Source organism: Pecten maximus, chromosome 7, assembly GCF_902652985.1.
Source record: "Pecten maximus chromosome 7, xPecMax1.1, whole genome shotgun sequence".
Lineage (NCBI taxonomy): Eukaryota > Metazoa > Mollusca > Bivalvia > Pectinida > Pectinidae > Pecten > Pecten maximus.
The window spans coordinates 7,815,277-7,828,776 of record NC_047021.1 but is presented as its reverse complement, the minus strand read 5'-3'; the positions used below and the strand labels follow the sequence as shown (position 1 = coordinate 7,828,776).

The window sequence follows — 13,500 nt, the reverse complement described above, 5'->3', positions numbered from 1 at the left end:
TCTATACGGTTCCAAAAAAGCCTTTAAAGAGTATTAGATCTAATAGAGCAGTATGTGAAATACTCTGGTTTTTAGCCCAATATAGTGTAAAACGACAGGTAGCAAGAAGCACAGTGATGACAGACTGTTTATTGATTGCTCTGTTGGTCTGACGAACCTTTCATCTTCTTAGGTGTAAAATTTAGTCTCAACTTACCTGATATTACAGACATCAGGATGAAATAAATGAATACCCTTGTAATCATTGGTCCTGATTGTTTGAAGTTAAAAAAGTCAAAATCATTACATCAGTTCTAGAAAGACGTTTTAGCTGATCTACACTGTTTCTGTGATGTCCAAAATATAGAGGAAAGTGCTAAATAGGAACCCATTTGGTTAAATCACTTTGTCTTAATCATTGGTCAAACAAAGGCATACATATTGTTTTCGACATGCTTAATGGCCAGAGGGAGATGATTTTAAATACACTTATTTTGTGAGAAATTTCCATTTGATACTATAATAACAGGATTCTATGGTAAAAGGAATCCAATTCTAGCTTATGGGAATAATTCGAGTAATCGAGGTGCCATTATCATAATTCCAAGTTGACCTATCTGTATGTATCGTGTAATAACAAATAAGAAACATGGACTCTCTGTATACGAACTTTTTATTAAACAGCTAAAAATAATTACAAGATATTAAGACCAATGGTCGATTGATCTTAATGAACAAAATTATCAATTTTGGTGGAAATGATAAATGCCGTTGAGGTGAAAACAACATCTGACTCCAAACTCCGATGGTTTCAGTATAGGATTGTACACAGGATAATATCTATAAACATATATCTTTGCACAATTAAGATTAAAATCTCCCCATTCTGTTCTCTGATAAAAACATTGAATCAACTACACATTTATTTTGGTGATGTCCCACAATATCCAACTTCTTGGAAGATTCAGCGATGTGGATAGAAACCTATACAGGCATTCTTGTACACTTCAACAATGTCAGTGTATTTTATGGTTTTCTTGGCCACAAAATTAAAAACATAACCATGGTAATAATCTAAGCAAATTTTCATATTTACAAACAGAAACTCAAACATACACTGTCTTCTATCATCGGCTTTTAAAAGGATTTTGAATACTACTTTAGAATAGAAGAATACATTAACAAACAAAAAACATGACATTAGAAAACTTCCATTAAAAAATGTGTGCATTTAAATGATCTTATTGTTGGATAGATTTGGTCCCTATATCCTATCGTCATTGTCATGATTTTAATAATTAGGGATTGAAAGTGCGAGGGAAAGGAAATGTCACTAATTGTTTTAAAAATGAGGAAAACAATCCTTTTGAGAGCCATAATTTTACTTAGTACGAATAGTCGTAATACGGGTTTAATTAGACCGTATGCTGATATTTCTACATTGATTTACTTTAAAGAATTAGTCTCCCATCATTATATATTAGAAGTGGTATGCTGGCCTAGACTAATTACATGTATGACTCTATAGGAATAGAGCAGATTCTATTTACATAAGGTATAGATCAGGTTTTGATGAACATTTCTACTTATTAGTGTGGTAACTCTAATTACCACAGAGCCTTACTCTAAAACAAACATTTTTGTACATTGGACCCTCGATAATCTGGAAACCTTCGTTCCCTGCTCACACCGTCCGAATTTTTCTGGACTGCCGAATTACGTTGACTTGTAAATTAATGTCGCGAAAGAGTTACTTCCCTTAATTATATACACTCGGAAACGTTTAAACGACACTTAATAATTTGACATATTTTCGTGAATATAAATATCTACGTATGTTTATTATATGATTCTTGTTTTAGTTTTCGTTTCTTTCCCTCTAAAATTGGAGATACCCGATTTTTAAGAGGAACATATTAAGTGAACGTTGTTATATTTTTAAGTTACCCATTACGGAGCGGCTAATATCCAGTCCTATGTATTCCTTTATAATCCTTATTTTACTTTGATATTCCTCAAATGTAATTTTTTTTTCATAAGCTTTGTATCAAAAGGAAAATAAAAAGTTTTGCAAAGCAAAAATAAGTCTTTAGCTCGATTAAACGTTAATAAAGCGTAAATAATTGTGCTATGACAGAATAAAACAATAAACTTGTTTCACATGAGAACGTAATTATACAGCTATCAGATAAATATAAGAATAAAACATACAAAACATAAAAGGTTAACAAAGAGAGTGCTCACTTTAATACGTTTATTTAGAAAACATCTTTTCAAAAAACACATTTTGAGAAAAAACATAAATGAATATTTACAGATAATAAAACATTAGTTTAACAAATAATACTAAATTTCTGCAATAGACATATTTATGTACATGATACGGGTCATAATTAGATCTGTCTGGAACCTTAATCCCAGCATATCCTGCGAAAGACGTTCTCCAATTACAGGGAAATCAGCACACTAACACTTTTTAACATGGAATAGCCTTCTTCCCTCCATGTATGACTGCATGCATACTTAGTATAAAAAGTATGTTTTATGTGTGTATTCAAGTACTAAACCAGTATCATGCAATCCATATATTCTTACAAAATAATATCATTCTCATTAACATATCAAATATCGTCGACATATTGTTCCCATTCAGATTTAACAGATATACCTTATATACGTGTATAATCATAAAATATACGACAAGCAAAGCATCTTAAAATGCGTAACACGCTATAACAATTTATTGCATTTTTGCCAGTGAAATGTATAGAGGCTATTGGATGGTGTCCCTTTGAATATAACATATATTTCACGAGTATATAGGTTTCCCGTTTACTATAACATAATTATATTTCACCAGTATGACAGAATATCGAAAAATTCTGTCATATGTTGACGTTATTCCACGTCAACATGACGGCGCCATTTTGAAAGGACTGATCAGCGCAATTTTAGCGTTTTCTGGTGTTATCGGGGAATATGTGCATGAAAAGCTAACGTCAAGTAAGTATTTTATCAAAAGCAAGCCTGATTATTTCAGTAATACAGCAAAATAGTCTATATATCTATCTGATGAATATCTAATTATGTGATCGTAACCCCTGGAGTATCGAGGATGGTATAAAGCAGTCACTCATGATTTCTATTCGGGGATTCATCAAATTCCCTCGCGTGAATTATTCGGGTCTATGCGGACATTATTTATGAATTGTGATATATCAAAATTCCTCGCGTGATTAGTGAATACGTTTATTCGTGTCTATGAGGACATTCCCTCATATTATGAATTGTGATATATCGAATTCCCTGAAGTGATTGATCAATATATATATAAAGTAAAGCGAATTCTTCTGAAGTGATTTATTGATTTATAAATGTTATTTCGTTGTATCGAGTTCCCTATATTCATTAATGATTTGTTAATCGCTTTTATCGAATGCAAGATGTGACATTTATTTCTCAGAATTATTCATCGGATTACCGAAAGGAATTTTATGGTAACTATGAACACTCATGGTTGCCATAAAATTCACCAGTTCCTTTTGTTGGTACATAAAACATCTCATATATCCTATATTGCATTTATGACAATAAATCTACATTTGCACTTGAAATGTGAAACAATTGTCATTATTAGAAAAAAAAGCATTCATCTCGGACGCTGACAAAAGTAACAATTCAACCAAAAATCAACAAATGAAAAAATATCAACCGCATCATTGTAATATCAACTAAAGGTTTATCAAGTGCGAGTTTAAATACAAAAACGTCACACATTGATGAATACCACTTATCAACACCTACAGGTTTATGGTGACATTTAAATTGTATGACGAGTAAATGTCAGTCTAATTTGTAAAAAAAGTGGTCTGTTAATGGAAATTTACACGTGATATTTGTGTTTCGAAAATAAAGAATTTTTTTTCAGGGTTAAAATGCATCTTCGGTGCAAACAGAAGCACGAACGTTTACAGGTTTCACGTATCTAAATGCAAATCTCGATTCGAATTCGGACGATAGATGAATATACATTTTTGTAGGTACCTTTTTGTAATCGAAATGCTGGAATGATCAACTGAGTTAGGACACGGTTAAATGTTAGCGCCGTAATATATAATATATCATATAGTGTCATGATCAATTGAGTTTGAACAAAGGATGAAAGTTGGCGTCACAAATCATCTTTATATGAATGACAATTGGACTGGTTTTAATGAACAAACATATATAAATTTCTTTGTTATTATTCCGTCATCAACTTTCAATATCATTAACATAACCAGACGATATTCGTCTGATTTTTCTTATGCGTGTCATAATCTGTACAAAGTTAATGAAACATAAATACAAAAAAAAACGGCATTAAGATGGTTAATGTGGCAGTAGCTCAAATGCCACAACGATCATATATCAAACACAATATGGCCCCAACAACTGTATTACATTTCTTACTACAATACTCTATATATAGGATCATTTGGAACATTGTAGTTTAACATGATCTTGGTTAATTACAACAACAATTTGATGGTTCGATTTACTATCACGAACATACGTTTTCATTGTCAGAATTGTCTGGACGAGGGGTTGGTCCCTGGGGCTGGAATGTAGTGTACAGAACATTATCAAACGACAGAGTGGCTATGGCGCTCGTCTCGTCTCCTGTATCCTCAGGCATGGTCAGACTTCCGTTTTGGTGTAGCGAACCGTTCCGTCCGGCGATTACCTTTGTCTTCGGTCTGTAAGGTCGAAAAAGAGCTTACATTACACATAACCGAGTACACCAATGTGTGAAACGCTTTGAATTAATTTTCTCACGAAAACAGTGACATCTTGAAAGTGATTAATGGTCGGATATACTTGAACGTTTACCTTACAAATATGAACTACTAATAATACCAATACATACCATTTATTCTCGCTGTAATCATGTTTTAATTTTTAAATGCAAGATACTATATCGCTCATTGAATGATATTCTAACGGAAAATGTGGAACACTATAATATAAGGTTGTTCGACGTCAACCAATAGTGATGATTTACATTCCGTTCTTAGATGTACTCACCGCCGCTTGTGTTTGAATATCACAATGGAGATGGCCACTAATGCTATAAATACACCCGCTATCACCGCCAGTACGTACCAACGGGACATCAACCAGCTCTCCTGGAAATCAGAGCAAAGAGTGTAAGGCCAGGACGTCCGATATCTAACTTCCATTAATTGATATTAAATCTAATTTGATTAAAAGGAATCACAAACCAAAAAGCGTTGTGCGATACTAAGGCTTACATCTATCGGTTGATAATGATTAATAGTTTTTTTTTCATTCTTCATGAAATATCGTCTAACAATGAAAACATAAAGCAAACAAAAAGTAATGAAATATGATGAATAGCTCACCTTAGTATCAATAATGGCAGTTCCATGAAGATTACCAACTTTTCCATCAGAAATGGACTTTTGATATACTATTGAAGCAGTGAGTGCCAGAGCTTTCTCCAAAATGTTTTCGGTGCTGAAGATATTTGTCAATTCATCCCGGCATATCTGAGATTCCTGGACGTAGGCGGACACAAAAACAGTCGTCATGGGTTCGCTGTATGAGGTAAAGATATTGATAATTATAGAAAATAATATAACATAACTTTAAATGAAAGAGTAATATGCACTGTTATTAAAAAATCTCCAAACATATTATACGGTAATGCCTCTAAACATGAAGCTTGTTATGATTTGTTGCTGAAAATAACTCTCATTTGCATCGATTGTTCCTTAAGATGTCGTTCATCTGTACAAAAATAAGATAAAGCACGTTTTTCTCACGTCAGCATTCTTTTGGCGCATGAACGTAAAGATGCATGTAACATTGAATAATAAATAAGCACGCTACTACTTAATGTGTCACGTGACTTATCATTATATGTAAAATGTAATTGATACGCTGAAACCTAGAAAGGAATTGAATTGTTATGTCAATGTTTATTTTAAGTATCTAAAACCTGTAAAGGAGCGACAATGTACATTTTGCTTACACAGGATTAACCTGGATACCTTACATGATGTAATGATGTATTTCTAAACAACTGATACCTACTTTTCATTGTCAGCCCAGTCCTCGGATGTCACCGACAGGCGTATGTCCTCTCTGGCAATCATAAACATGTTAGTAAGAACATTCAGCAGTGTGTCGTTTAACGTCTCCAGAGCAGTCGTATCAAGATTCCCATGGACGTTCACCATAACAGGATCTGTATTATCTGTAGAGACGGAGAAAGGTTTGTATTACATAATGATTTCGACAATGATTTGTCATGTTATATATCATAACACACTTTGTTATTTCACGTATCTTATTAGTAATCAGTCAGTTGTTCATTCCTTTATTCACTCTATAATTATGTCGAATGTCACAAACTCTGAAGCAGAAAGCATGTCAGATTGGACTGACAGTGGTATCTAGGAAACTTCTCAGCAATCACTGTCAGTGGTAACTAGGAAACAGGTCAGATATCACTTTCATCGGTAATGTAACGAAATTCGTGCTACCGGATAAATAATACGATTGATCAATGTAACTTGCACCAATTTATGTAGTTTTATTTTAAAATTTGTTGAAAACTCTCGTAATGGAATATATTTATTTAAGTGTTGAAATCAAATTGATGATTTTGTGTTTATTTCCATCAAATATTACATTGTATTTCCACTACGTTTTCCTTTGGAAACGGTTGCCTGTAGTCATGACGTCACAAGAACAGGTCTCACTGACAGCGCAAAATGTGATAGAAAGCAATAATTAGCTTAGCAACCACAGCTGCCGCAGTTACCAACGTCGTTACATATTACAACTTTTATTTCCTTCCTAAGGTATTTCGACAGTTTGTTTGATGTAAATATATGCATTGAACGGTCTTTTTATTGCATTTAGGGTGGTATGTAAATAACATTTCGAAACAAACAGGATCTACATAAAAAGTATGAAATTGACATCAGGAAACAGTTTCTACAGTAAAGGGTTTGTAATCGACTCAAGCAACAAGATCTACAGTAAAAGGTATTTAAATGACACTAGGAAACATGATCTACAGCAAAATGTATGTAAATGACATCAGCAAACAGGATCTACAGTAAAAGGTATCTAAATGACATTAGGAAACAGGATCTACAGTAAAAGGTGTGTAAATGACATCAGCAAACAGGATCTACAGCAAAAGGTATGTAAATGACATCAGGAAACAGGATCTACAGCAAAAGGTATGTAAATGACATCAGGAAACATGATCTACAGCAAAAGGTATGTAAATGACATCAGGAAACAGAATCTACAGTAAAAGGTATCTAAATGACATCAGGAAACAGGATCTACAGTAAAAGGTGTGTGAATGACATCAGCAAACAGGATTTACAGTAAAAGGTGTGTAAATGACATCGGGAAACAGAACATAAGGAAACAGAATTTACAGTAAAAGGTGTGTAAATGACATCAGTAAACAGAATTTACAGTTAAAGGTGTGTAAATGACATCAGCAAACAGGATTTACAGTAAAAGGTGTGTAAATGACATCAGGAAGCAAAATCTACATAAAAGGATTTGTAAATCAGGCATCGGAAATTATTTCTTAGTGATTTTTTTTCAGATAAGCTTATAAATTGCGTTCTTGTTTATAATCACACAAGCGCTTCATAAAACTGTAAATGCAAGATACAAGATACGGAGCAACAAAAACAACTATCCAGAATAGGTCCCTTTAAGGACATGAAATCATAACAAAGGTGCGCATGGTCAAGAAGAAAGACAGAATGGTGTGTGTGATCCATGAGAAAAATATAGTAGGCCGGAAATCAAGATATGCACTATCCATCAAGATATCCAATGACTCACCATTAATGCATGCATTTCTCAGGGTGATGTCACAGAATTTTCCAAAAACGTCCATAGGACAAAGGCAGCGTGGCTCTCCTTCAGCAAGACACGTCCCATTGTGTCGACAAGGGGACGACCCACAGAAGTCTAACTGGTCACAAAGACGTCCTTTAAATCCTGAACGACAATCGCAATGGAATAATCCCACTTCATTAATGCATAAACCTCCATTATTACATGGATTCGAGGAACATTCGTTGACATCTGTATTACATATTGGACCAGTCATTTCAGGTGGACACTGGCAAGTGAAAGATCCATTCGTATTGATACAAGTGGAACCAGATTGGCATGGGTTTCCCTCGCATTCATCGACATCTTCGCTGCATGTTTTGCCGGTCCATGGGCCGGAACAATCGCATCTGAAGGTACCATCAACGCTGGTGCAGTTTCCGTGATTTAAACAGGGATGACTGGCACAGTTGTCTATGAATGTCTCGCATAACATTCCAGTGTAATCTAGCGAACAACTGCAGGTGAATGATCCCATAGAATTTAAACACGACCCGCCATTAGTACAAGGATTGGTGTGACATTCATCGTGATCCTGTTCACAATTTACCCCCTTCCAACCTAAAGAACATGCACAGGAGTATGTACCGTTCATATTAAGACAAGTTCCATTATTGAGACAAGGGTCTGCTACACATTCATCAATGTCTTCTTCACAATCCTGTCCCATAAATCCTGCGACACACACACATGAGTATCGACCAATCAGATTGTCACAGGTGCCGCCATTTCTACATGGTGACAAAAGGCATTCGTTTACATCATCATCGCAAGTAGGGCCTTCCCAGTTTGGCGGACATTCGCAAGTAAAAGACCCAAGTATATTGGTACAATTCCCTCCATTGGAACAAGGAGCAATCACCTTGCATTCATTAATGTCTTCATCGCATGATTTTCCCCGTCCACCCTGGAGCACAGATGCAGTCAAAATCATCAAACATATCGATACAAGAACCGTCATTGTAACACGGATTACCTTCACATTCGTCCCTCTCTTCTTCACATGTCTCCCCAGTCCAGCCGCTCTGGCACTCACAATTGAAGCCTCCGATTTCGTCTGCACACGTCCCGTTATTGGCACAAGGACTACTGGCACACTCGTCAATGTCTGTCTCGCACAAAGAACCTTCAATAAATACATAACTGTTTCTTACTTCTTAAACATACCATTCCCTTTTTTACTTCATATAATTATATGTATTCAAATTATTTCACTTATAAATCATTCATTCGGATTAAAACAGAAGACCTAACCATGATCATGAAAACAAAGCGTAGAACACTGAACATGTATATCAACAAAGCTTAACATACCGGCAAATCCTTCGGCGCATGAACAAGCAAAGGAGCCTTCTTGGTTTACACATGTAGCTTTCCCAACACACGGAACAGCAGCACATTCATCGATATCTACATCACAGTACATCCCAGTCATCCCTACAGGACAAACGCAGACAAAGGACCCGTCTAGATTTGTACATGTTGAGTTGGATAGACAGGGGTTCGCCTCACATTCATTTACATCAACGTCACAAAGATCTCCCGTCCAACCCTCTGAACAGAAACACTGGAACGATCCATGTTCATTGATACATGTGGAGTTTCCAAAGCAAGGATTATCTTCTACACATTCATTTATATCCTCACATGTACCTCCGGATAATCCTTCAGAACACACACACTCAAACGTTCCAGGTACGTTGATGCAAGAAGCGTTTGTGTTACATGGATGACCTCGGTTACATTCGTTGACGTCGACGTCACAATGCGTCCCTTCCCATCCTTCGTCACACTCGCATCTATATGCGCCAGGTGTGTTGACACATGTGCCACCATTTCGACACGATACCTGCTGACACTCGTTCACGTCATCACCACAGTCAGGGCCGTTCCAACCAACGGAACACAAACAGAGGTAATGTCCGATGAAGTTGGAGCACTGACCACCGTTCTGGCACGGTTCTGGTGCACATTCGTCAATGTCGATATGGCAGTTAGTTCCTAGCAAGAAACAGAGAATATATATATTGAACATTTCTTGTATAATGTTTTATTCATAAAGCATTTTGTATAAACATCAAAATTGAAAAATATCTGTTGTTGGGGCTTCTTTTAACTAAGGCATGGATCGATAAGCTTTGAAACAAATATCTACAAACTGATAGTTATTGATAGACTTTTTAAAGAATTTCTTGATATATTGATGTAGTTGAGGTTATGAATGAATCATCAATGCCAACACTTTTCCTGGAACAGCTTAAAGTTATAAAGATGTTTGCATAGCAGTGATCTCACGCATGGCAGATGAAGTTAAATCTACACAATTCAATCGCGTGAATGGTCTTGTGGATGTAGTTTCTCCTGGTATGAAATGAAAATTATTTAAAACAATATGAGATACGGCAGAGGAGGAAGCCAATAATTATGTATCACGTCGAATTTCAACACACGTTACCAAAACGGAAGTTACAACATATGTAACAGGTATGCTGAAGACTTAAGTATATATGAAGCCAGCATCACATACAAAGTCATAGGTATGCTAAAACCTTACGTATCTGTAAAGCCAGCATCACATACAAAGTTATAGGTGTGCTAAATCCTTACGTATCTGTAAAGCCAGCATCACATACAAAGTTATAGGTGTGCTAAATCCTTACGTACCTGTAAAGCCAGCATCACCTTACGTACCTGTAAAGCCAGCTTCACACACACAGTTATAGGCAGTCGCCGTTTGGTCACAGGATCCGTGCTGACATGGGGCACATACGTCTATACGACGATTACAGTTTCGTTCCTTCCATCCTGTCACAGAATCAGTATACAAATTTTAATCGCTCCAATCAAGTTATATAAGAAGACGTCTGAAGACAAATGCTTGGTTAAAGTTATTCTAAAATTCTGTAAGACAGGTTTGATGACTTGGGAGGTGTCATTGAGATCCAGTTTGTTTTCATGCTTATCTTTCTTAAAACAAGGCTTTTCAATTGTGTGTTTGCTTGTCTCACAGTGTCACAACACTCTTTGACTTGTATATGCTATACTATGAAAGGTGTGTGAAGTAGAAACCATTACCTTGGTAGCAGACCTTCGCGCCTGTGCCGCCACATGTGTAATGTCCCATCCAGTCGTTTCTAGGACGACAGAATAAACTGCATTGTGGGCCGAAGTAGTTTGGATCACACAACACACTGATGTCCATGGATAGTCTGCAACGGAGGAGCAAATCCTTACTTCTATACTAACGGAGGATCACATCCTTACCTCTATACTAACGGAGGATCACATCCTTACTTCTATACTAACGGAGGATCACATCCTTACTTCTATACTAACGGAGGATCACATCCTTACCTCTATACTAACGGAGGATCACATCCTTACCTCTATACTAACGGAGGATCACATCCTTACTTCTATACTAACGGAGGATCACATCCTTACTTCTATACTAACGGAGGATCACATCCTTAACTCTATACTAACGGAGGATCACATCCTTACCTCTATACTAACGGAGGATAACATCCTTACTTCTATACTAACGGAGGATCACATCCTTACCTCTATACTAACGGAGGATCACATCCTTACCTCTATACTAACGGAGGATAACATCCTTACTTCTATACTAACGGAGGATCACATCCTTACCTCTATACCAACCAAAACGTCACCAGATACATACACGTGAACATGGATTATTTTATACTATAGATATTTTCAACCTTTATGTATTCTCAATGAATTTGAACACTGCAATTGAAAAATATATTGGACATATTTATTACTGTGCACAATACAAACTGAGAACAGTGAAGGTGGGACTCTAAATTACTCCCGTACCTCCTCAATACATTGACATCGACTATACTAGTTCAGGCTAATTATATACATACGTAGTCCTTTGTTTGACGACTAATTATATACGTACGTAGTCCTTTGTTTGACGACTAAACGAGTTGTTCGTGAAGTACTTGGAACCACTGTGAAGATTTTCTGCATGTAATCAACAAAATCATCATTGTTGTCATCCACATCAAACACTCTCACTTTGATCTTCGCAGACCCCTGTCGGCAAATAAACAATATTCAGCGTAATATACTACCAGCAGACCCCTGTCGGCAAATAAACAATAATCAGCGTAATGTACTACCAGCAGACCCCTGTCGGCAAATAAACAATAATCAGCGTAATATACTACCAGCAGACCCATGTCGGCAAATAAACAATAATCAGCGTAATATACTACCAGGTCATGATCAGGTAATTACGTCATTTAAGTAGTGTCAGTGATTATTCTTTAGAATTTGAACAGCACTTTTAAACATACATTTACATCAGATACACTCAATTTCGCATAATGGATATAAAACTTGACCTACAGCCGTTCTAGGACATGTTAGCGATGCTAGGGACTAGACGGAACCCAGAAGGAAAATTTGTCCAAATAATTATACAACATAAATTAGCTCCAGTATCAGATATCCTTGAGTAATGTCAGAGGGAGAGTTAATTTCTGACAAACCTCGAGTGATTGTGGATGCCATCGCAATTTCAATTATAAACAAATACTTAATTAGGAAGAGGAGTGGGTGTTTTGCATTACTCAGAGATGCAAAATCTCTGTAAACATACTGTATATTTTGGTTTGATTGCCAGCATATTAAAATACCGTAAACAACTGACCGGCCATGATGCCACTCTGAAGGTAAATGGGTTTGGGAGACGGCCCGCCCGGCGATGGAAGGTGATGGTGTCAGCATTACTGATTTCTCCAGTATCCGCTCGCCCGAAGGCGCACCTGTTTGTGGACGAGGAGCTGAAACAAGAGAGTATAACTGGTAATCAATATCTTCAATCAGTCGTTCATTTGTCTTATTGCTTTTTATAAAACCACAGTCATGGAGCCGTTGGGGTTGATACAGTGTATCATTTCATGAGCAAACAACCTGCCATGTACATGTATTGTATAATATTCTAAAAAGGCTTAAAAGATTAAATTACATTTGCGATCTGTCAAATATCTCAGGTTTGAACAAATACCGGCCTATTGTTGTGAGGTTCCCTCAAGGGATAATAACACCGAAAGTTTAAATTTCCTACTGGCCGTTAATCATCACATATTGTGACCCTATTAAAGCCAAATAACCTAAAATTCTAATTGCAAACATGTATTAATTGCAATTCAAGATGCTTGACCATTAGACTAGAGGGTTGACTGGGGGAATTCTTGCAACATCAGTGTATAAAAATTACTCTCCGCATTTATTTTTATCGCGAGATTTGTAACGTAGCCGAGAACGAGACTACAACATCGTACACTTCACATAGACTACACACATAGCCGTTGTTTACATATCGAGTATACGTGAACTTGCCTCATAATGCCTTCATTTGAACATATTAGCAAAATATTATCGTAAAACAAAATACTTGATATATATGCAATACAACAAAATATAAAAAAAACTCAGATGGGTGAAGTTGGCAATGTTCGAGGAATACGGAAAACGCTAACCAACAATCCAATAGACGTCCGGGAAAATCGGAATTCAAGTCTCTTCTCATATTCTTCT

At 36.2% G+C, this 13,500-nt stretch overlaps 1 protein-coding gene across 1 annotated transcript in view; it reads right to left on the bottom strand.

Moving 5' to 3' along the window:
* Positions 1-634: 634 nt before the first annotated feature.
* LOC117331489 (protein jagged-1a-like) overlaps positions 635-13,500 on the bottom strand; it is a 29,347-nt gene continuing 16,481 nt past the window's right edge. The window contains exons 3-12 of the mRNA XM_033890224.1: positions 12,611-12,743; positions 11,855-11,991; positions 10,996-11,129; positions 10,612-10,725; positions 9,235-9,921; positions 8,897-9,046; positions 6,079-6,241; positions 5,385-5,580; positions 5,047-5,147; positions 635-4,718 (exon numbers count right to left, since the gene is read on the bottom strand). Of these exons, the coding sequence (XP_033746115.1) occupies positions 4,523-4,718; positions 5,047-5,147; positions 5,385-5,580; positions 6,079-6,241; positions 8,897-9,046; positions 9,235-9,921; positions 10,612-10,725; positions 10,996-11,129; positions 11,855-11,991; positions 12,611-12,743 (2,011 nt within the window). The 3' untranslated portion in view covers positions 635-4,522. The remainder of the gene's footprint in view (positions 4,719-5,046; positions 5,148-5,384; positions 5,581-6,078; positions 6,242-8,896; positions 9,047-9,234; positions 9,922-10,611; positions 10,726-10,995; positions 11,130-11,854; positions 11,992-12,610; positions 12,744-13,500) is intronic.